This window comes from Capra hircus, chromosome 18 (genome assembly GCF_001704415.2).
Source record: "Capra hircus breed San Clemente chromosome 18, ASM170441v1, whole genome shotgun sequence".
Taxonomy (NCBI): Eukaryota; Metazoa; Chordata; class Mammalia; order Artiodactyla; family Bovidae; genus Capra; species Capra hircus.
This window is the reverse complement of record NC_030825.1, coordinates 12,312,980-12,333,432: the sequence shown is the minus strand read 5'-3', so window position 1 is coordinate 12,333,432 and position 20,453 is coordinate 12,312,980. Positions and strand designations below refer to the sequence as shown.

At 49.1% G+C, this 20,453-nt stretch overlaps 1 protein-coding gene across 1 annotated transcript in view; it reads right to left on the bottom strand.

Moving 5' to 3' along the window:
• The window catches only part of USP10 (ubiquitin specific peptidase 10), a 63,683-nt gene continuing 49,897 nt past the window's right edge, over positions 6,668-20,453 (bottom strand). Inside the window, exons 5-14 of the mRNA XM_018061800.1 lie at positions 20,142-20,233; positions 19,561-19,670; positions 19,014-19,069; positions 18,677-18,780; positions 16,219-16,318; positions 15,266-15,443; positions 12,814-12,979; positions 11,613-11,757; positions 10,314-10,379; positions 6,668-7,677 (exon numbers count right to left, since the gene is read on the bottom strand). Coding sequence (XP_017917289.1) covers positions 7,490-7,677; positions 10,314-10,379; positions 11,613-11,757; positions 12,814-12,979; positions 15,266-15,443; positions 16,219-16,318; positions 18,677-18,780; positions 19,014-19,069; positions 19,561-19,670; positions 20,142-20,233 — 1,205 coding nt within the window. The 3' untranslated portion in view covers positions 6,668-7,489. The remainder of the gene's footprint in view (positions 7,678-10,313; positions 10,380-11,612; positions 11,758-12,813; positions 12,980-15,265; positions 15,444-16,218; positions 16,319-18,676; positions 18,781-19,013; positions 19,070-19,560; positions 19,671-20,141; positions 20,234-20,453) is intronic.

Below are 20,453 nucleotides of genomic sequence, written 5' to 3'. Positions count from 1 at the left end.
ACCGGGACGAAAAGGGTTTTCCATCTGGACTATGAAGAGTTTATCATTTTGAGAATCATTTGGTAACCGGGACGAAAAGGGTTTTCTATCTGGACTATGAAGAGTTTACCATTTTGAGAATTATTTATCAGTGGACACCCTGTTACTAAAACGGGCATGTTCTGCATACAAGGTTTCTGTGAGCTTAAGCCCTCCTCCCACCCCTCTGGGGATTTCAACACCAAGAGACCGTTGACCCTGCCACACTGGGGTGATTACAACTGCAGATAACTTTGGGTAAAAGCAGGCACAGGGTACAGGCTGTGTGATGTTTCTATGAAATCCTAAACAAACTCCCTACGGCAGTGGTTCCCACCCAGGGGTGATGTGGGCCCCAGGGGACATTCAGCCACGTATGGTGAGGTTTCTGGTTGTCACAACTGGAAGAGAAGTACAGCTGGTGCCCACCGTGAGAGGCCAGGAGGCTGCTAACACCCCACCACGCACAGGGCAGCCACCCACACACAGATGGCCACGGCGCCGAGGGTGAGAAGCAACGTATGACGGACGTCGGGCACTGGTGAAACAGGTGATACCAGCGGTGAGACCTCCACTGGTAGAGGTCCCAGGTGCTGGAAACGCTCAACACATTTGCACAGGAGTGTGAATATGCTATGTGCCCTGGGCTGTGTGCAAGTCACACCTCCAACCCAGCCCTGCCACCCCCATGTGACACCAGCACCCTCCCCTCAGCACCAGCTTCGGTAGACAGGATGGTTTAGTCAACGCATCACTTTTACTAGAGTGAAATTAAAGGATTTTGTTGCGGGCGTTCCAAGTCAAACACAAACCATATGAAAATGCAGACTCATGGTTGCCACTTGGTTCCCTTTCACAAGATTTTCCAAACCACCACCACTGACGCCAGCAGAGAACAAACGTCTCCCTCCCCCTCCATCCCTGCCCTCGCTCCAGGTTTTTATTCTCATTTCCGTGAAAAGGGGGCAGGATCTGGCCCAGCCCTTCCTGCTCCATAAGCCACAAACCTGCCTGGGTTGTTAGCACTGGGGGCCTGCAAAGACCCAGTGAGTCAGCTGCTCAGTGGGCCAAGGGGTCAGATCCCAGGGCTGGGATGAGCCGTGAGGTCACAGGTCCTGCCCACAGCAAGGAGGGGCTGAAGGGTGGACCTTGGCTGGACCCTGCGAGGCTGTCCTGCTGGGGCTGCCACTGTTCGTGTACTGTTTTTTTGCGGTGAACGTCAATTTTAATTTTCTGACTTTTGAATCATATTACATACTGTCACCATTAGGACTAACAGGACCAAAATACTTAGGTTAGATGCAAATCTTACATGGGACCAGTTTTTGGTTTCCTTTTTCTGTGTGGTGGTGAATTGAACAAAAAATTAAAAGCCTGGCTTCAACAGAAGCATCCAGAACTGACAGGACAGCAGAATTCAATTGAGGGGACAGGCAAGCAGGGTCAAAGGTCGAGGCAGGGAGAAGGCAGAAAGTTTGAAAGGCAAGTTATGAGACCTGACCCTGTGATGACACCAGAAGGGACTCAGGTGACCAAGGCTTGCTGAGCTCCGAGGCTCTGCTTACAGATGTCACCTGTTACCTGGCCTAACCTTGTCCCTGGCCCCATGTGGCAGTGCCACCCCTGGGCACTTCAGACACCAGGCCACCTCCCCAAGGTCATAGCTGGGGAGTTCAGAGCACAGGCTGGGTGCTTCTGCACCCCAATTTCTAATCCCTTCTTTCCTTTTAGTACCATAAGCATGCAGCATTCCTCCGGATTACCCTTCTGCTTCTCTGCTGTATCACCAGGCTCCGGTGGCCACTCCAGTTCACCCCCGAGTGCCAGGACCAAGCTGGGCAAGCCTTGGGGATGGAGGGGTGGGCGCCGGCACACGGCACAGCACAGGGTTCCAAGCAGACTCAGGATGGTGCCCACTCCCCAGCCGCACAGCACAGGCACGAAATCCTGCCAGACGTCAGAGGGCCGAGTGCCCGGAAGTCCCCATGGCTGGGCCTGGCCCCTAGGAAGCCCCACGTCCTCTCAGCTACTGTGAGCACCCCAAGAGAAGGTGCCAAAGGAGAAAGGCTGCCCAGAGAGGGGAAAGGGACGGGGAGGGGGGCGGCAAACAGGAGCGCCCCAGGAGCGACCACAGGTCCCAACACCCCGGACCTGCTCCAGGTCACGAGCCCCAAGGGACAGCTCGTCTGGCACCGGGAGGCGTGGTCTCGGTGCACCTGGAGGCTCTGAACTAAGAAACAGAAGAGAGCTCCCTAGAAAGGGAGTGTTACTACTGCAAAGTTAATTCACACCTTGACAAAAACATAACGGATTTCATGTCACTGCATGCCCCCCAGGAGGACCCCCTCGCTGGCCTGGGATGTGAAGGGTGGATGGTCGCTGCAAAGTCAGGAAGGTGAAGCCACAGGGCGGAGCTGACTGATCGAACTCTCCGCCCAGCACAGGAGGACACTGCTTTCAGCTGTAGGTGATAAGATGCTGCTGGTTGAGTCAGTTGTGTCTGACTCTGTGCGACCCCATAGACGGCAGCCCACAAGGCTCTGCCGTTCCTGGGATTCTCCAGGCAAGAACACTGGAGTGGGTTGCCATTTCCTTCTCCAATGCATGCAAGTGAACAGTGAAAGAGAAGTCGCTGAGTCGTGTCTGACTCTTAGTGACCCCATGGACTATAGCCCACCAGGCTCCACTGTCCATGGGATTTTCCAGGCAAGAGGACTGGAGTGGGGTGCCATTGCCTTCTCCGGGTGATAAGATGAGGAGAAAGCAATCCACCTGCAGGCATCAGAGCCCAGAGCTGGGCCCACTACTGACCACAGGGAGTGAGTCCGCTCTCAGGTTGGTCAGGAAATCCATACTCATGTAAAAGACCTGCAATCTTTTTTTCTACAGCAGAGGAAATATTGTTTTCTTCAGTCAAGTACAGAATCTCCAATGCTCAGCAAATCCGTGAGGAGGTTGACTTTCTTTGGAGGACAGATGAGAGCTCAAGGTCAGGCTCACCTGACCCCACCCCAGAGTCCCAGAGCCGCCCTGAGCTCGGCAAAGCCTCAAGGAAGGCCTGACAGCTGAGACCAGAAACACTCTGCGTCCGTTAAGGTGTCTAAAGAAACAGAAGCCAGTTACGATTTCAAAACAGGACAAGACACACCTTGGGGCCAAGGTCCACCTAATTTCCAACTGTGCCGACACGGACACGGGGTTTCTCGGGAAGGGCCCCAGGAGTGCTTCAAACACACTCAGGTCTGAGTACTTTGATGCCAGAGAATAAACAAAGCTACCCTCGTATTGACTTGCTAGGAAACCAACAGTAAATCCATCCAACATATGTCAGATTAAAGCAGACACTGAAATGGAATCCAGGAGGAAACGGAGTTCATGAAAGATGAAGACATCTTGAACGATATCACTCGATGCACATGAAGTCCGAGTCAAAACAACACTTCCTGAATCACACAGCAGCTAGGTACATTCCCCTCAAGGAGAAAGAAAACAAAACTCAGATTTTTTTTTTTAATTTTTATTTTATATTGGGGTATAGCTGATTTACAATGTTCTCAGGTGTACAGCAAAGTGGATCGGGGACCAAGCAATTGTTCAATGGTTCATTTGCTTATCCCTGAATAAAACAAACATCACCAAAGGGTGAAGTCAAGCCATGAAGTAAATCTCATTTTTCAAGCATTCATCTTGAAATACATTCATCTCCAAAAGGTATATAAATAAGATGGCAACGGTCACTTCAAAAGATGAATAAAAACAGATTTTAAAAAAATGCTAGGAAGCAAGAGCAAAAGTTTAATGAGGAAAAAGCATGCCTGCTTGGCAATCTGCTATGACTGAAAGAAAGAACACAGCATTGTGTGTACAGAAAGGCTGTTCACACATGGCCTTACTAGATGTGGTTGATTTTTTATAAACACTAAGACTTTTCTCAAAATGCTTTTGAACCCAATGACCCTCAGGAAATTGTGGTTGTTACCTTCGAAGGTATTGCCTTCGCTGGGGCCAGTCAACAAGGTTTCTTTCCTTCCCGAGACAGAGAAGTATAGAAAAGTCTTCGGTCTCTCCTGATGCAGGAAGCGCTTCCCAAGGCAAGCGTCACAAACCATGAGACTGAGGCAGCCACACTGACAAGGCACCGACTCCTGCAGGTGAGCTGAGAGCTGGGCAGCACCAAGCTCACTGGCTTACTGGGTTAACTCAAAGCAACGGACTCTGACTGCAATCTTGGCTTTCTCACTAGTTGGCCCAGTCGAGTACAAGCAGCCAATGACAGCCATCTCTAGAAATTTCCACAAAGGGAAAGACAGACAATGATGCATCTGCTGACTACAAACTTACTGTTTGTGACTACCTGACTACAGAAAGTAGACCATGACTACTGACTGACTACCTGAGAACTTAAGAGACACGGCTGCTCTGAGCCACCGGGCCGGGCAGCTGAACGCGGCCGTACAAGCAAGAGAAAGGAAGACTACCATCGTTCCACTCAGAATGGAGCCCATTTTCCACCAGGAAAAGCGGCACGTGCACTTCCCTGGCTTTGGGCACACAACACACCAACCAGATACACCCGGTTTTACTCTTCCTGGAAGACTTCCGGGTCTTGTTCACCTATTTCACACAGTAAGGAAAAAACCCCCAGTGAAATGCTTCTAACGTCAGCCTAGCATACACAGTGCTTTAAAAGCCAGTGACAAAGACACGTCAAATCACTCAATTTTCCACCCGAACAACAAGGTTCACGGTCCGAGTGTAAATGACCTTAAACCCAAGGAAACAAGTCTATCAGACTTCTAAAAAATACTAAAATCTGCAGCACATCATACTGAACATTAGTCCAAAATCTCAAGGACATGGAGAGGCCCACAGTTCATGTGGGACCCTAGAAAGCATTGGACTTGCTAGAATGATCTCATCTTCCCAAGGGCCAATCAGTCCCTCCAGGGACCAAAGGCAGAGAGTTGTGAATTCCAGGCTGGCATCTCCTCACTATACAGTCGGCCCCTTCCTGAGCTTTGCTCGTCTGCAGCCGGGCATGCTGATCCTGCATAAGCACAAGAAAACTGGAAAGCTGTGTCTGTGTCATAAACACGACCAGAGCTGTCAGTGAGTAGGGGCCATGGGTGGTCTTTCAGACAACACACTCGTATACAGGGTAACAGAGGAGCCCTCTGCTGCCTGCCAGACACGACACAGAATCTATGAGTCTGACGTGCCAGAAGGGACAGCAGCGCTCAAGACTGAATGCAGCACCTCCACAGGGGACAGGGTGGCCGAGACGCCCAAGGGGCTGCTGGACTGAATTAATCTCCAACCACTTCTGAGAGAGACAAGATCTTTTGAAGGAAGCTTCTTGATATTTCAGTCATTTCCAACATACTTTGGGCTTGACAAAATAGGTGACTTAGCAATTTGAAAACCATGAAGAGATCCCTGAATGACATCCGAGGGAAAATACTGAAATACACAGGGTGGGTGCTAAGATCTGGAAGCAGGCAGTATGCTAACAACAGCAGCGTTCTGTCCTGGCCTGTTTCAGATTCCTGGGAATGGCGCCTCCCGACTGGGAGGCCTTGTTCTGGACAGGACGCTTGCTGACTCACGGGGACACTGTAACCAACGCCAGTTATAGAGGCTAAACCTCAGACAGGCAAGCCGCTCACAGAGGACGCCCTGCCCCTGTTCGCAGATCACAGTGTAGAACCAACAGTGCCAGGCTCTGGAAGAGGCTCCTACCATGTGGTGGGGGTACTGCTGTGCAGGCTGCTTTCCCCAAACTTACTCTGGACTCCACATGTTCCACAACAATCGTACATAATTTTGATGAGAAGCTGATTATGACTCATTAAGAAGCTAAGCAAATCAGAGCAGAGTAACGACATAGCAAGCAGGCCCAGAGGACAATGTTAGTGCTACAATTTTTTAATGTGCACATATTTTATTGAAATACAGCTGATTTACGATGTTGCATTTCCGGTGTACAGCATGGTGACTCAGTTACGTACATGTACACACACTTGTCCTGTACACAATACTGGGTACGGCTCCCTGTGCTCTAACAGCACTGTAGTTCAAAAGTAAGCTCACAGTGACACATGGCTATGAGCAGCGGGTGCTAAAAGCAAGAGCTTGGACCACGTAAATCCGCTTCTCTGGGGACCCCAGCTCACTGCTGTGAGGGGCCTGTGGAGGGCCTTCCAGAACCAGGGTGCCATGGGCCAGGGAATGCCTGACATGCATGACGTCTCTCCATCTCTTCCATCTCGAAAGGCTTTCTTTCCACGTCCAGAGGTGGTGTCCATGGCGCAGTCAGGAGGCTTGGTGGTGGGCAACGACGGGGATGCTTGGGCAAGACCCACACCCCCCACCTCTGTGAAATGAGCAACGCAGGGGACAACACAATGGGGAGAGCACTCACCAGCCCCCCATTTCTGCTATTTGAAGATCTTAAAAAAATCCACCTATCCAAATCACTAGCATTAGCAACTCTGGGAACAGTGAACAACGACCATCTGAGGGCTGGGTTGGCGTTCACAAACACGGCAGGCTGCACCAAGGGCTTACTCTAATTCCGGCAGTGCAGTCCTGCCTGCTTGAACTCCAGTTACTGGAAAAGGCACTCGCTGTCAAAGAAACACCACACATGCAGCTTTAAACCAACTTTGTGATTTTTATTGATGGGCGACAACTGTATACTCCTAGCTATCACTAACTGTGTACAATTAGAGACGCGGCATTGTAGAAGAGCAGACAGCAGAATTAGACAGCAGACGGAGGGAAATACCAATCTTCGCTATTTTGCTCCTTTTTCATTATGTGTACACAGAAGCATGAATGCGTTTTGAAATCTTTTAATGGCAATAAAGTTACAATCACCCTTCTATGTGACTGGCATCGTAACTCCAGATATTTGATCTGCAATGTGTACGTAAGCAGCTTCTCATCGCACAATTATTAAAATGTATTTTTCCTGTTAGGAACCAGCAACTTTTTTTGTGTTTATCTTTTGAAGAACTATTTCTTCTCTGGTAACTGGCTCGTTTTTATCATTTATCAAAAACTAAAGGGTGAGGGGCAAAAGTGTGATGGATTAAAAAATTTATCCTTTTTAAGGAAAGATAAAATTCATTTTCACAAATTTACAAGTGTTGTTGCTGGTGCAGGACTTACTCTACTATGCAATTAGACCGGGAATCAAACGCAAGTTCCCCTTCTTACTCAGGAATCAGCATTATTTCAGAAATGTGTTTCTCATGTATTTTCTTGAATCAAGCGACAGTCTGTTTCACCAGATGATTTTGATTTGGAAGTCAGAAGTCAACAGAAGCTATGTTGTGCACAAACCCCAAGGCGTCTCCTTTCATTCTAGCCCATTTTTGCGACAGGGAGAAAGAGCTTCTCTCTAAAGAGCCACTAAAGAGAAGAGGGGAGGCGGTGCGTGCCGAGTCTGCGCGCGGCGCAGGCGCAGCTACAGCAGGTCCACGCGGCGGTAGTACAGGAGGTAGGCTGTGCGCTCGGCGGCGGGCCTCACCACCTGCTGCTGGCTGACCACCTTGACCGTCTGGTCGTCGATGCGCAGCCAGCCGTTGAGCCCGATCTGGAAGACGTCCGTGGTGTAGTGGCCGCCCGTGGCGCTGCTGCCGTGGTGGTAGACCACTGCAAAAGAGGGCCGGGCGCCGTGAGAGCGGCTTCACACACCAGTGCCTACGGCACCCCCCAGTCTTGCGAAACCCAACACCAAGCCAGGTGGGACAGAGAAACACGACACACACAGCGAGGCTGTCTAAACTCACAACTCTCAACAAGTGACAACACAGAGTCACACACCTAAACTGTAATAACACGTTCAAGACCTCCCACACCGCAGAAGAAATGCCAATTTATGATGGGGCCGTCCCATCCTGTGAGCCCTGTGGGGACTTGGGGCTGAAGCCAGCCCCCTGGGAAGCAGGATGCACAGGAGACACTGCCTGCAGAGCCGTCAGCCAGGCGCCCTGGGGGACCGCACACTGAGACCCAAACCCTAGGCCCTGATCCAGCCAACCCCATGTCCAGACTGTTCTCAGCAGAGTGTCTGAATCCTGGACAGCATGGAAACGTGGAAAAGCCTAACCCACTAGGAGGAATGCCAAGCACATTACAACAAGATGAATTTTTTCATAGGACAGATTAGGACTGTTTGTTTGGTGGTTTAGAAATAGGCTTACACTACATGAAAAAACCAAGAATCTGAGGTTTGCTGAGGACTGTCACCCATGACAAGGACAGCAGTGCCCCAGGAGGGTTGCCTGGGCAGGTAGCTGGGCTGAGTGGGCACCTGTGGAACCACCCAGCAGACACGGCATGCTGGCCACTGCTCTGTTTTTCTTCGGAAAGGCACTGCCCCTTTCCATGAAGAGGAGGGCCCAGGAATGGCCTGCCCGGCAGCAGACCAAGCCTGCATGAAGGAAGCAGCCTCCGGTGACATTTGGGGAAGGGGACGGCAGTGTGGCCAGGGGGAGCTGTGTGCTACCGTGAGTGGCGGGAAGGACAGTCTCTCAGGCAGAGAGGCACGGTCTGGCATGGAATTCAGCAGTAAATACACCTGAACGTCAGTGCACTCTCCCCTTGTAAGGGAACCCGAACCCACCCTGAGCCAGGGACCTGGGCTCTGCTGGGGCTCAGAGGGCACTGGGCACTGGCCCACCAGTGACAAACGTGACTGGTCACATGAGGAGAGCAAGACTGTAGGGCCATCGGGTGGGAAACCAGCCAAGGGACCAACACCAGGAGGCAGCTTCATCTTGTCCCGCAGGTCCCCAGTGGAGAGGCTGCCGCACTTTACCTCTGAGGCCTACCTGACTTGGGAAAGAGTTTTGGGCATTTTTTTTTTAGTGACCAGGACACTGGGACTGAAAGGACCTGTGGATTTAACTGATTTGCATTTCCTTTGAGACACTTCATTCTAAATATTCAGAAGAGAAGCCTCTACCTGTATTCGGGCTTCTTAAACAATAACCCCATAGCTAACGTGGTGACGTGTCATGGATACCCAGCAAGCTGTCACAGAAGCAGAGCTGAGAACCAGAGATTTTCAAAAGCTTATGCACTGTACTAACTCGTTTTCTTTGTCCCACAGTCAAAACCATTTTTAAATAAGTACCTCTTTACTCACATTGTACAGAGAATTGCAACCCATCCAGTGACCTTATTTCTGAGGTCAGAAGGCTCATGATGGGGACTCAGGGGTGCAGGCAGGTGGAGTCCATGCTCTCACCATGGTCCCCTTGACCAAGAGATGAGACCTCCTAATCCTGCCTGTGACATCACCCCCTCTGCAAGGACCCCAAGGGAGAACTGCCGGGGACTCAGGGAAACATGTTCATGCCCTGGGACCTCACAAACCTCAGGGGCCAGGCTGCACCCTGGGGGCCTCTGGTCTCACAGGCAGGCCGCAGAGAGGCCTCCAAGCGCCTAGCCTATAGCAGGCCGGGGGAATGCAGTGCCCACCAGCTCCCAGCAGGCTGGGGCCAGGCTGTGATGAGCCACCCTGGGGAGAAGAACAAGTCAAAGGGAGCAGGACCCACTGGGAAGAAAAGGCTGACCGGGCCCAACATGTTCTCACAGGGCCCCTGAACCACCACTGACCAGGGCCCACACCCACATTCCGAGCACTGGGGGCGGACCCAGGGCAGGAGTGCCAAGCTCTACTCTGCCACGAAAGGGCATGGAGCGGTGAGTGCTCCTCCACAGCTTCAGTGTGTTCTTCTACAAAAGGGGGACAGCGCTGCGTTCCTCTCGGGAAACTGTTAACTAAATGGGGTTCTACATAAGAAGTATCTGGTGGAAAGGTCAACGAACTGGTGAGGGCCGGTAAACAGCAGTCATTACAAACAGGCTCACAGAAGGCAACACAAAAGGAGGGTGGGAGAGAAGCTAGAAAATTCTAATAGAGATGGCCAAGAAAGCAAACACAATTGGCCATGGGCACCTCATCCCCAGTAGGGAGGGTTCCCAGCCTGACCACCTCACTCCTCTGGCTCCAAGACAGAAACACCACGTGAAATGAGGTCCTACACTGGATTGAGCTTTAGAGCGAGCCAGGAGGACATTCTGTCAAATTGTAAATACACCAAATTTTAGGTAAAACACACATTTTCAAATGATTTCCAGACTAATAAAGTCCAGAGGGATATCAACAATTTTTCTCTACGTTAAATGGTAATTATAACAATATAAAATTGTGCCTGAGTGTAAAACCTTTTAATCATCACTTTAATAGGGAAATATCATGTCGTACAAAGTTTACTTACCTGCAAACAGCCTATAGGTTCTGTGGCATTTAAAGTTCTTACTTTTAACCCCTGGAGAGAGCAGTTCTGAAAAACAAAATATCAACAATTTCAGTCTATAAAAGGGCTGACATATCAGGGTCTCAGAAAAAGGGGCAGACGGCGGCCTGCATACAAGTCACCACCCCGTGGACCAGGGAGACCCGCCAGCACTCCAGCCCTTTGTCTGAGGACAACTGAGCAGAGAGGCAGTAACCACGTCACCAGAACCCACCCGTCAGGGCATGGGCAGTGAGCCTCAAGCTCATGCTAGAAACTCCTTACAAGCAGGGGTTCTAAAAAGTAGAGAAGCAAGATAAAAACAAAGCAGCCCTGGAAAGCCTAAGATGGGAAACATTGTCCACGTGCACCAGATCACAAAACTCCAACACACAGTAAGACGACTTTCGGCTGGCATTTCTTCCCTTCTCTGGTCCTCAAGCAGACCGTGAACTGGCACTGGAAGCACACCTACAGGCAGAAGGCGGCCACTCCCGAGAACAGGACTGAAAGCAGAGCCCACTGGAGGGAGAGGAAGCACGAGGCCCGTGGGCAGCAGGTGGCCCCAGGCCCGCTGCCCAGCAGGTCGCCGGGCCGGGGCGGGGCAGGCAGGGAAGGAGGACAGCAGGCCCGGTCCTCCAGGAGCCCACGGACCGCACCCATGTCCTCTGTCTCTAGGCACCTGGACACTCTGAGCATCACCTCTACCTTGTTATGCTCCTGAGGGAACTGCAGTTTCACACATAACATCTCTCATAAATTTTGAAGCTTTCCAGGGAAGTTTTCCTTCAAGCTCACTCTCAGCAGGACAACGGGGTGCTTGGACCACGAAGTGCCCAAGCTGGAGCCCCAGTGACCTGGCGGAGACCTGGGGCTGGGCCGCAGCTCTGAGCAGAGCCACTGGTGCCAGAGGACAATGCTCCCCATCCTCTAGAAAGCCCAATTAAGCAGGCTGCTCCCACAGTTGCTAATATTCGGTGTAAGTAAAAATATTTATTACCACTGATCCATAAAGTTCTTATATATTTTGGTATTTTTCTCACCTAGTAATATGTTCATATGGTTTATTCATTTTTTTACTTTGTCTTTAAAAACCCATTTTCATGAGACTTTTAACCTAGAACTCTATTAAGGAGTCAAGATACGTAAAACAAAAAAAATCAGGAGCGAGCCCTTCTGAATCCTGACAGGGGACGGAAAAGCTTAAGCTTCAAGAAGCTGGCTGGTTTCCAGCATCACCAGAGTGTCACCGTGAACGCTTCTGCCTTACACAGCTGTTACCTTTACTAATTTCCAAGTCCACAGGATATTCGATATTTTTGATGAGCTTCTGACAGCCACCGGTCTTCTCGTAGACAAACCGTTTGAGGTGCAGCACGAGCACAGGAGGGAGCTTTTCCAGAGTCACTCTCCGGCTGATCTCCACCTGAGACAGAGCACAGCGGACACACCGTGGCACTTCGAGAGGCAGATGCGGGGCCACTGCCTAGGCCAGGACTCAGCGTTCCGGGGCGGCGCGTCTCACATCTTCCTGAGGCTCTTTCTGAGCGCCACTGACCTCCCTCAGTACATGCTGACAACCCTACAGACGCAGCTTGGGGCCCTAGGCCAAGTTAAGAACTTCTGTCCTAGGGCATTAAACTGGCATAAAAATCCAAAGGCTAACTTAGTAATACCTTCAATTACATACATATTGACTCATTTTTTAGTAATTCTCACAATACGGAGAAAGCTGAGGCCAGTGTGTTTCTTGCATTAGACACTTTAAATGACCTTAAAGCCGTTTGGTCTAACCACTGGTTTTATAACAGTTCCAGTTTTACCCATGTGAAATGCCCTTAAGCACTTTCAAGTGTCTACTGAATGCTGTTTCTTATTAAAATGATCTTCAGAAGCAAATTTAACCTCTTTATGTACTGTTCTGTACCTTCAAACGTGTTGATGCTCCCTGTGTTTCTATGGAGAATACTTTTAGTAGAAAATACTTGTTCAAGTCACAGTCCAAAAGATAGCAGCACAGAAAAAACACCCAGCAAACTTTCGGAGAAGTGCCCACCTGTCTGGATGACGGTGTGTGAAGGGGGTCAGGCTTTAGGGAAGCAAGCCTAGTGGCCACCACCACCCAGCTTTTTTTGGTTTCCAGACGCCTTCTCGCCTGTACTTCCATTTGGACGGAGATCCCAAGGGTGGAAATGGCCCTGCTGTCTCTACATTCCCATGGAGCACCTAGAGTTGAGTGTCTCACACACTACACGAATGGTGAATGAATAAAAACATGACTACAGTTCCACAGTCAGAACCAGAGACCATGATGTTTCAGCCATTTCATTCACAAACGTAGAAGCTTTCAGTCCAAAACATGCTCAACAACTGATCTGAGGAGCAGAGGTGAAACCCACTTTTCCTCATTCCAGACCCGTGCTCCCCCTGTCGCCCCACAGAGGGCCCCAGGACAAACGTCCCAGACAGACAGCGAACATACCTCTTGTTTGGTTTTGGTGGTGTAACCCTGGACAGACTCTCTGGCCACCAGGCTCTCCAGCGCATCCTGCACGGTGCGTATCTTGTCAGACTGGATGTCCAGCTGCAGGGTGAAGAATGGCTGCAGGGTGGCAGACTCTTTTGAACTCTGCTGGTAAACCACGGACCTGGGGTGAAAGCACAGCACACCTAAGAGCCCGCCTTCCCGCTCCCCTGGAGGCTGTGCAACAGGACAGGAAAAACAAACGAGATATGGTGCCACAAGCAAGATTTCCCAGCATCTCTGTCACCTGACAGGAGAGGACAGAAATGCCAAAACTATGCTGAATTTTAATATACCTCTGCTCAATACTACCTCGAAAGAATTTCTAGCAACTCAATCCACCAGGTGGAAATCTGGAAGGCTTCCAAAGGCCTTCTCTACTTTATTTAATGCACCAGTTAGCAAAGGTAATGATCTTGCCACAGTCAAAGCGCTGGCTCTCTTTGTATCCTCTCAAAGTCTCGCAGGCTGTTTTATTGATTGACTGATTTTAAAATTTTTATTATTTTATTTCTGGCTGTGCTGGGTCTTTGTTGCTCTGCGCGGGCTTTCTCTAGTTGTAGCAAGCAGGGGCTACTCTTCGTTGCTGAGCACAGGCTCTAGAGCACAGGCTCAGAGGCATGGCGCTCGGGCTTAGTTGCTCTGTGACATGTGGAATCCTCCCAGATTAGGGACTGAACTGGTGTCCCCTGCATTGGCAGGCAGCTTCTTATCCACTGCACCAGCAGGCGAGTCCCCGCAGGCTGTTTTAATAAGAGTGAACTCCAAGGTATAAACAGAATGTCTTGGGTAGCATTCACCCCTGAAAACGACTCCATAAAGGAAGGAGAGCAGGGTGTGTGTGACAGGGAGGCGGCCTCAGCTCAGCCTTGCTTCCTTAGCTGGTTTTCCATTTCATTTTCCTTTGTCTAAGTTTTTCTGAGTAAAAGTGTGTGCTGCGTCCATGTCTCACCGAGCCTCAGCAAGGAGCTCAACACGGAACTCTGACTCTGCAGCACAAGTTCCCCAGTTTACACAGAAATAAAGGGGTGGACAGTGGTCAGACTTCTCGAGGAACTGCTGCGGAGGGCAGGTCAGCAGCCTCCACGGTTTTCTTCTCTCCTGCCACTTCCCCGACACACAGCACGGCAGCACCTCCAGGCCCCCGTGAGGAGGCGGCCCAGAGAGCAGCGGCTATTCCCTTGATCCCAAAGCATAACGGGCCTGGACTCTGTCAGGAGGGTGCGAAAGGTGGAGAAAGGTGCTGGTCTCCTTGGGAAACTGAAAAGCTCCCAGAAGGGGGTGGATTTTAGGAGAAAACCTTTCAGTTGGAGACTGACACAACAGACTCCAAAACAGGATGGGGCCTGCAGAGTCCAGTCCACAGTGAGGGCACAAGAACCACACGTTCAAGGTCGAAGGACCAGCCCGGGAGCCCTGATCATCAGTTGATGAGGTTCTCATCAGCCTGCTAAAAGGCACTCGACCTAAGCTGTTTTAGCAGAGGGACCGAACTTCCAATGCCTTGAAAAGGGCATTACTTCTTGATTTAGGACAACAGAGAGCTAAGAGCCTCACTTTAAAAAAAAAAAAAAAAAAAAACCACTCCTGAAGGCGATCAGAAGACTGAACTGTAATGAGGTCCCTGAGGACTCTGGAGGAGCAAGGAGGTCCTTGTAGTCAGCGCAAGTTCTACTGAACTCCACATCACGTGGTACTGAACAGCTCCAATGTAACTAAATAAGCAAAAACTTTCCTTCTAGGACTTCGTGAATGAGCAAAGGGCAGCTGGCCTGAGGGCGCTGGGGCAAGGAGGTGCCACACGTCTTCCTGAATGTGAAAAGCTTCTCCCTCAACTTCCTAGCTCAGCTGGCTCCAGGGCCTAAAACCCCTCCAATCAGATACACGAATGTCTTAACAAAACATGTATTTCCATTAACTTGTCTTTCTCTTCCTTCCAGGCTGTGAGCAGCTGACGGAGGGAATGTCAGTGTGTTCAGAGTTGAGGGGGCTGGGGGCCAGGAGCCACCGGCGGACCGGTGGGGTGGTGTCTCCCACAGGAGTGCCACCATGGGTCCTGTGGGGCCAGCAAGGTGCCAGGAGGCCCAAGAACAGAGCAGGCACACGGTGCAGAGGCAGCGCATCCCGTCCAAAATTTCTCAGGACAAATCTTACACCACCGCCTCCAGCAAAATGGCAAAACCCTAAAAAATGCAAATGCTAAATTATTCCAGAAAAAGCATAAAACCAGGATTTCCAGAGCAGTCCAGCGGCTAAAACTCCACACTCCCAATGCGGGGAGCCTGGGTTTGGTCCTTGGTCAGGGACTAGATCCCACATGCTGCTACTAAAGATGGAAGTTCTACATGCCACAAATAAGACCCAGCTCAGTCAAATAAACAAGTATTTTTGAAAAAGAAAAGCGTAAAACCTGATGTGTCCACCAAAAATGCCAGTGATGGGGGTCTGAACAAAGTCCGCCTGGCGAGTGACTGAGGTCTTGTTTCGGGGACCCACTTGCTCCCATTCGTCCTCACTTCCTTCTCCTGGTTCTTCCTGCTCATCTTCATTCACTGAGTGGCTTTTGGGTCCATTGGAAATAGTTAGTTCTGAAAAGCAGACCATCTGCTTAGGCTACTATACACATTTACACAAAGAACAAAAATAAAAGACGGTTCTACGTGAGCCACCTACACAGATCTGTCAACTGCAGCGTCAGAGTGAACTCAGGGTGGTACACTGGGGACAAACGCAATGGTACGATGCCCCGTGTCCCTGCTGGCTGACCAGGGGTGGATGACACCAGGGGACACCTGGGGCACACGGGTGGGAAGGAGGAGCACACTCTGCTGCTGTGTCGCAGTCAGCCTCCTCCACTTGTGAGGAGACTCAGGGTACCAAGAAAGTCACCCCTACCTCAGGGGACACATGCTTTAGCAGAAGTGAACTAAACCACCATCTGTAACTTGATTTTGAATCACTTTCAGGGGAAAAACTCCTCTGGTGGGGCAACAGGGATAGAAACGGATTAGTAAGGAGAGTGTGGTAACAACTGTAGACTCCATCAGTCATACAGGTAATTGCCAAACTATTCTTTCAGCTTTTCTTTATGTTTAATCATTTTCTTAATTACAAGTTGTAAGGGAAAAAGCAAAGGCTCTGGACAAATTCTTTAATATACAAAATATAACATTCTCAGTGGTACATAATAAGTAATGTCAAAGTAATTAGTTATCTTAATGAGTAAACAAGTAACTCTTGAAGGGTGAATGACTGTTATGGGGAAGGCAACTTATTATATAAAGATTATATATAGCATCTGTTTAAGAAAGATTTTTTAAAAAATGTTCTATACACTTCTGTAGTAAACACACTGAAACCTACTTTCATTATTTGGTGAGAGAAGTTTCTTTAGGTTCAGCATTTCCTCATGGAGTCCATTCAGAATGAAGCCTAAGTACTCTTCGGCATCTTCTTGTCGACCCTGAGAAGGTCAAATAGGATAGTGTTAATTTTAACAGATTACTCTCCAAGGCCTGCACAGAGTATATTATCTGCATATACAAACTAGCCTTCTCCTGAATGTTCAATAAGATTTAACATAAAGAGTTCCCCCAAAACCATATGGATTTTTTCTTGACAATTAAGATGGTGAAGAAGAGGAGAGGGAGGGAGATTAAACATTTATCTCTAAGCAATAAAAAGGGTGTTTTGTTTGCTTTTTTCATTTTTGCTTTTCTGTACTTCTGAAATTCCCTATAATAAATAGATACTACCTTCATGATAAGTTATTTTAAAAGTTGCTTTTTTATTAAAATGAGATAAAAACATGAACTCAATGTCTAGGCCACCCCACTGCACAATCCCAGGGGTCACCATGCACGCTGTAAGCTGTGAAATTAGTAGCCCCTGTATGTCTCCTTCCATTTTTGACAATGGGCAACCAAGGTAGAAAAGATGTTGTATGTGAAAAACTACTCATTTAAAGACTCAGCTGCCTGTTTCACACATCAGTATAATCAGTGGTATATGAATCACACAAGACCGTCATACAGAGACGTCATCTCACATGGTTTCGTCTGATTATGGAATTTATCATGATCGCTTCACACTTCACTCTTTGGAGCATAACCATGTGCGTGTTTCAAGGATCTGCAAGCTCTTCTGCTTGCGGTCTCTGAGCAGATCTGCTTACTCTCGTGTAACTGAAGCTGTGGATGGGGGCTTCTGGTATGTGTCTGTGGGAAACGGCGAAGGCTGGCACAGCCCAAGACACAGAGAAGAGCAAACAGTGCTGGGAAAGGGCTGCTCTCTGGGCTGGGCCTCAGCTGGCATCTGGGAACTTGGGTTTCGGGAGGGCTCCCACCATTCCAGGAACTAGGAAGGGAGCGTGCCCAAATCGCTCAGTGTGGTTTCAGCTGAGTGCTAGCTTTCCTTCTGGGGGTCTGGAATTTCAGTCTGTGCGAGGCAGCCGGTGCCTATGTGACTGGCCCCTAACACAACCCCTGAGCACTGAGACTCCAAGGGGCGTCCTGGGTGGACCACATCCCACACGCTGTCCCAGTGTGGCATGGGAGGACCTAAGTGAGGACTGTGTGGCTGCACCGAACGGGAGTCTCAAGGGTTCCTGCAGACACTGCCCGAGTCCTCAGGCTATGCTGAACCCACTGAAGGACCAGCTCCAGAGTCCTGTGAGATCTTCCAGCTAAGCATCAACCCTGAGGGGGGGGTCACAGGGACCCCAACAAGCCAACAGTGATGTAACAGCTGCAGGATCGCAGCGCTGCTCAGCGACAGGAAGCCCCCGGCTTTACCTCTGCCCCCCACCCCGAGCTGGGGGCATCCTATGGCTTCTAAAGCATCTGGACACGCATCTACCTTAGAGCTTGTCTTGCCTGTTTTCTTAAATTATCGATCTAACTCCCTTATTGGAGGATGAGCTCCTTGAGAGGAGAGGGCACACTGACTCCATGTGTGCATTTCCAACACAGAAACATCCCTAAATTCTGAACTTAATGCTCAAGGCTCTGCTTCGAGCACAGGAAGAGGCCCTGGTGGTATCCTGCTGGACTGCCCAGAGTATCCACTCTTCTTTCAAACCACGGGGTTTCAAACAGTGTTACTTCACTTAGTTTTAACAGAATATCCTTCACTGTTTCCTAAAGCATTTCCGTGACCATCATTTCATTGCTCATCTTGACTCATCACAAACTCTATCAGGGAGGAAGGAAATGCTCCAGTTCACTGTGCTGTGGGTGCCCTGATTTCCTTTCAAGGCCATGTGTCAGGGCCCTGGACAAGACCTCCACGGCCTTGAGCCCCACACCTTCAGCAGTACAGTGTATGATTAAGAACATCGGTCATCAGAAAGTCACAGGCCCAGGAGCTGCTGCAGCAGGAGCATGAGGAAGACGGCAGCCCTCCCGAATGCCAGCGTGGCGCAGGGCCCCCGGCCCCGCAGTGGCAAGGCAGTCCCTGAGAGGGCAAGGAGCTGGCTTGGCTGCCAGGCTCCACCACTTCCTAACTGGGACCCTGGACAGTGACTTCACTTTCCTCAAATGTAACAAGCAAACAATTATCACACTATCTATCTTCACAGGGGGAAGTAAGTTAATCTATGGAACAAACACACAGCAGTAGTGGTCACAGTAAATGATACACGAGTTGTCTGACCCCCATGACTGTCATTCCATACTCTAACCCATCCTAGCAACTGCCTCCAGAGCAAGCCCAGATCCACTGAACCCCCGCTTCATCGCACACTTGAAAGCAGAGGGCAAGCAGCGAACACACAACGGGTATGGCACGAGCTTCATGCCTGCTATGGAACGTTAGTTCCCACCTTCTCAGACAGGCTCGACTTGATCACTGTCAGGAGTCTATAAATATACGTGGGTTCGAAGGCAGCTCCAGGGCGGATATCCCTCACGATTTTATCCCCAAGAGCTGCAACAGAAACAGGACACAGATTTTCACAACCCAACGAAGTCTTGAAATGACAAAAAGCATGATCACCAAAATTCCCCCCACTGCCGCCCAAACTTAAGAAGGGCTTAGGTATAGCAAGCTGCATGTAAAAAGACTTTTTTTCCCCAGCAAGACTGAATTTCTCAGTCTCAGTCATCTGACTTCATAGCTCCCCATATGTAATGGTATAAGAAACCCTTGTTTCCACTTACCTTGTCTGGGTTTTGGAGGTACTGGCATATTAGTAAACTCATTCATTAGCCGAACACTAAACAGGGGGAAAAATGTTTAGTACACTTTTTTCCAACATCAACATCAATATCATAATTTATACTGCGTAAATAATGACAGTTTAGATATATAAAGCAAAAATAGAAGACATGAATGAATTTAGTCAGCACATTTTTCAAAAAAGATATACTATCACTAAAGAGACCTGATGGCTAAATAGAGTATTAGCTTGTATGAAGATAGCAAACTTTAGGTAACCAATGCTATAAAGGCTAGTGAATTCTTAAATCTTTGAGTGATACAAATTACTAAACATTAAAATTTATTCAACTGACACTAAAGAACACAGATAAAACAATGTTACAATTACATTTCTGGTTAACTTCCATACAAAATCATGAACAGTAAATTAAAAAAAAAAAAAGAACTAACAGGATTGATTTATAGGAAATCAAAAACTTTGCTATCTGAATCTAATTATCAGAGGGGGAAGCCCACTCCTTGACTTGCTCTCAGCAGCTTACTTACAAGCTGTCTATCATGGGTGTGGATGTACAAGGCCTTTGCACTTTTGAATACAGAGGAATGAACTTCATCAGGTGATACATCGGTGGGCAAGCCACCAAGGCTTGCAGTGTCTACATAACAGCAGTAAGGAAGCGTAAAGGAAATGAAATTGATGCTCCAGAGTGTGGAAAGAGTATAAAAAACTAAATAAACCAAGAACACTGAACAACTGAAATATGTAAACACAAAAGGAACCAAACCAAATAATCCCTGAGATAACTGCCTTGTGATATCCAAGGAATTTATAAACAAGATCTTGACTTAACCAAGATTAAGTCAATTAGCACAACATTTCCAGTGTAAGTGGTCACTCTACCCTACTATTCAGGAACCCCCACCCTTTTTTTTTTCAGGACCATTTTAGAGAACTAAACTTGCTTGATTTTGACAGTCATCATCTTTTGTGGGGGGTGGTAAGGAACCAAAGTTTTGGATTCAAAATGTGGGGTGGACGCCCCACAGAAGCTGAACTAAGTCAAACGTGCCCCGGGAAGAGGATGCTGCAGAAAGCCAGCCTTGGGGACAGCATCTGAGAAGGATACAGCATTGATGTAGCACCAGTTTCCTTTGTTGATCAGCCCGCGGGGTTGCAATGACACCGGTTTATGAATCAGGGTGACATTCTCCAGTAACTCTGAAAGATGGGAGCACAGTGAAGCTGTTAACGGCGTCTCAGGAGCAATTCTCCTGCTCTGGGAGCTGACTGCCTACTCCAGAGCACAGCCACACCCACAGGGAAGGCAGGCTCCATCAAAGCTTCGTTCAGCTCGTTATCATGTGATTACTGAATGATTAGAATTTTCAAAGGTATTTGGCCCCCCCTCCCTGAACACTGACATTTATCAACTAGGAAG